Source organism: Dipodomys ordii, unplaced genomic scaffold (genome assembly GCF_000151885.1).
Source record: "Dipodomys ordii isolate 6190 unplaced genomic scaffold, Dord_2.0 Scaffold21, whole genome shotgun sequence".
In the NCBI taxonomy this organism is placed as follows: Eukaryota; Metazoa; Chordata; class Mammalia; order Rodentia; family Heteromyidae; genus Dipodomys; species Dipodomys ordii.
This window is the reverse complement of record NW_012267237.1, coordinates 251,053-255,213: the sequence shown is the minus strand read 5'-3', so window position 1 is coordinate 255,213 and position 4,161 is coordinate 251,053. Positions and strand designations below refer to the sequence as shown.

At 50.5% G+C, this 4,161-nt stretch overlaps 1 protein-coding gene across 1 annotated transcript in view; it reads right to left on the bottom strand.

Moving 5' to 3' along the window:
• The window catches only part of Ahrr (aryl-hydrocarbon receptor repressor), a 55,748-nt gene extending 54,760 nt beyond the window's left edge, over positions 1–988 (bottom strand). Inside the window, exon 1 of the mRNA XM_013013821.1 lies at positions 920–988. Within this exon, the coding sequence (XP_012869275.1) occupies positions 920–981 (62 nt within the window). The 5' untranslated portion in view covers positions 982–988. The remainder of the gene's footprint in view (positions 1–919) is intronic.
• Between the last annotated feature and the right edge of the window lie 3,173 nt (positions 989–4,161).

The window sequence follows — 4,161 nt, the reverse complement described above, 5'->3', positions numbered from 1 at the left end:
ATCACACACAGCTACATCACACACACAGCTACATCACACACACAGCTACGTCACACACAGCTATATCACCCACAGCTACATCACACACACAGCTACATCACACACAGCTACATCACACAAAGCTACGTCACACACACAGCTACATCACACACACAGCTACATCACACACAGCTCTATCACACACACCTACATCACACACATAGCTACATCACACACACAGCTACATTACACACAGCTACATCACACACAGAGAGCTGCATCATATGCACAGAATTACACATCTGGAACACTTGCACTCCCCTGCACTGGCAGGCAGACACACACACACACACACACACACACACACACACACACACACACACTCCACAGTCTGCAGCAGCAAGCACTGGGCAGAGGACTCTGTATGGGAGTGGGAAAGCAGCTGTAGGTCTCCTGATGAAGCCATTCTCTGACTGCCTACAATTCCACTAACCCTAGAAGAGGGGGAAGGAGACAGAAAGGAAGCCACTACCATGGTCACCCTGAGTCTCACAAAGTCCATCCCAGGGCAAGCTGAGGGGCTGAGCAGTGATCTGTGCAACCCTGGACAGACAGCCTGGGCCCTGGCCCCACGGCTGTGCCCCAGAGCCCGGGTGGTGAGGAGCCCCAGGCCAGCCCTGTGTGAAGCCCATCCCCGAGTCCCATCACCTGAACTGGGGACGGAGGGGTTCACACGCTGGCTGCCAGCCAGCAAGGCCTCCCCCTGCCCCGGCCCCTCCTGTGTGTCAAAGCGGCCCAGAGCAAGTCCATTTACTAAAGGAAACTTGTGAGAGGCCGGCAGCACACACGCTCCGGAGGACACTGTGAGGGCAGCCAGCGGAAGACCCCCAGCCTCTCCTGCCCTGTCTTCACAGCCCCTCCCTCTTCCCAGGTGCTTTACCGCTTTTGAACAGGCTTCCTCCTCTTCCTGCCCGCGTAGGTACACTCTGCAGGGGGGATCATGCTCACCGGCCCTGGAACAAGAAAGAGGCCGTGGTCACACGAGGGACACCTACGCATCCCGGGCAGCCAGTCGGAGCTCCAGGCAGGGAAGCCAGCTCCCTCCACCCCGGGGCCAGAGGGTGCCCCTAGAACATGACCCAGAACAAGACACAGATTTGTGAGTCGCACCCACGCTGCATCACCTTGACAAACCCTCCTGGGGGAGCCTGGAGCAGGGCACAGGAGGCTGAGCCCAGAAGCCATGGAGCAGCCGCAGACACAGGGCCCTGTGCTCTGGAGGCCTCCTGGCGCCCATGCCAGCCAGCCCGGCCGGCACCGCCACCTGCGCCTCCCTCCACCGGGTCAGACCTTGCTCTCCGCGCTGGGCACTGGGCTCCCTCCACGGCCACCTACTCCCTGTCATGAGGGCCCAGCCACAGGGTCCTTGCAGGGCAGGCACACAGCTGGCCGAGGTCCCTGAAGGAGCCCAGGCCCCAGGAGGCCGGCCGTCTGTCCTCCCCAGACCCGACAGGGACCGCCCCATCTCAGAACCTTGTCTTCTCCAGCAGCCAGAACATCTTGCAGCTTCTGCACAGCAAGCACCCAGGCTCTGAGCCAAAGGCAACGGACCCCACCTGATTGTACGTGCGTCCTGTCTGTACAGGCAGACACACACCAAATTTCTACCTATGTGTGTGATGGACCCACTATGGATAGAAACACCTGGGAAGCCAGGTGCCAATTACAGGTTCACACCTGTAATCCTAGCACCTCAGGAGCCTGAGTGCCCAAGATTCTGGTTCGAAGTCAGCCCTGACAGAAAAGTCCCAATGAGACTCTTATCTCCAATTAACCACTCAAAAACCAGAAGTAGAACTGTGGCTCATTGTGGTAGAGTGCTAGCCTTCAGCGGAAGAGCTCAGGGACAGCACTCAGGCCCTAAGTTCAAGCCCCATGCCTGACCAATATATAAATACATACATATACACATACATAAGAAGGCAGAGATAATATGATACCCTAGCCAGATTACTATAGCAGCATAGTAAGTTTTAAGGAGACTGAAGAACAAGAGATGAAACAAAAAGAGTGTCCCAAAGTAACAAAGTAATTCATATTCTAAGAAGACAGGATAAACCAAATGTGTGCATGTAACAGATGCAGAAGCTAATACAACTGAAAAAATGATCCACGGAGACATTGTTACTTCATGACAATGTAAAGGGAAGAGGTGGCTCAGTGGTAGAGCGCTTGCCTTGCATGCATGAGGCCCTGGGTTCGATTCCTCAGCACCACATAGGCAGAAAAAGCTGGAAGTGACACTGTGGCTCAAGTGGTAGAGCACTAGCCTTGAGCTGAAGAGCTGAGGGACAGCGCTCAGGCCCAGAGTTCAGGCCCCATAACCAGCAAAAAGAAAAAAGAAAAAAAGAAATCATACAAAGTACATTCTCTGACACAATGGAATTAAACTAGAAAGACTGGAAAATTCCCAAATATGTGGAAAGCAATGCACTTCTAAATAACCATGTGTCAAAGAGAAAGAATAAAAAAGATATTTTTAAATATTCCAAGCTGAATAAAAACACAAAGATTTTGAACTTTGTGAGGTACAGAATTCAGTGTTTACTAGGAAAAAAGTCACAAGTTAGTAAGCTTTCAAATGAAGTAACATTAAGAAGAGAAAGTAGACTCTAACCAAGAAGAATGGAAGCTAAGGACACTGGTGGCTTTATGCCTAAAATCTTAGCAATTCAGTAAGGTGAGATCCAGAAGACTTTGTACAAGACCAGTCTGAGTAGTCCATGATATTCCATCTCCAAAATAACAAGCACAATGTAGGATTGGAAATGTGTTTCAAGAGTTAGAGTGTCAGCCAAACAAGAAAGCCTAGCAATACAATAGAAGGCCCTGAGTTTGAACCCTGCTACTGCCAGAGGGGTGGGGGGTTGAAATAGCATAAAAAGTTATGATGCTTTAAACATAAAACAAAGAAAAATAAATGAATCCAAAAGCTGGTTCTTTTAAAACATTAACAAAACAGGCAAAGCTTTGTCCAAGAAACTGAGAAGATGCGAGCTGGTAGAATCAGGGAGAGAGGGCTTCATCACAGATCCACAGACAGGGGACAGAGAGAACACTCCTGCGACATGAGCTCTCCCCAAATGTCCGTGTGGATGCTGCAGCAGACACATGTGGGAACCCAGGGGTAGGGCACTTGATGGAGGCCCGGTGCGGCACTGTGTCTTAGGCGAGGAATGAAGCACACCGGGCTCTCGGCATCCTGAGAACTTGCAGGAACAGCCCAGCTAGCCAAGAAAACTTCTTTCCAGAAACCAACACAGCCAGAACCTTGATCTTCAACTTCCAACCTCCAGAACTGTGAGAAGCGAACGTCACTGGGTAAGCAGTCCAGACTTCAATGCTACGGCAGCCTGAGACCATACGGCAAATGACATCCTCACAAACTCAACAAGCTAAATTAAACTCACTCAAGAAAAAAAAAACAGATAACCTAGATAGTCCTGTATTCCACTAAGATGGCATATTCTACCAACAAAGAAGAAGTAAGACCAAGTCCACGATCTCTGGAAGAAACAAAACAAATGAACCATTTAATTCATGTGTGAGTTCAGCATTGCTCTGATATCAAAGCAAAGATACTATAAGAAAGGAAAGTCAGAACTGGGAAGGTGGCTCAGTGGTAGAGTGCTTGACTTGCATGCATGAGGCCCTGGGTTCGATTCCTCAGCACCACGTAAGCAGAAAAAGTCAGAAGTGGCTCACGTGGTAGAGTGCTAGCCTTGAGCTGAAGAGCTGAGGGACAGCACTCAGGACCAGAGTTCAGGCCCCACAACCGACAAAAAAAAACAAAAAAGAAAGGAAAGTCAGGGGCTGGGAAGGTGGCTCAGTGGTAGAGTGCTTGCCTTGCATGCATGATTCGATTCCTCAGCACCACATACGCAGAAAAAGCCAGAAGTGGTGCTGTGGCTCAAGTGGTAGAGCGCTAGCCTTGAGCTGCAGAGCTGAGGGACAGTGCCCAGGCCCAGAGTTCAGGCCCCACAACAGGCAAAAACAACAACAACAACAAACAAACAGGGGCTGGGAAGGTGGCTCAGTGGTAGAGCGCTTGCCTTGCATGCATGAGGCCCTGAGTTTGATTCCTCAGCACCACATAAGCAAAAAGAAAAAAAGCCAGAAGTG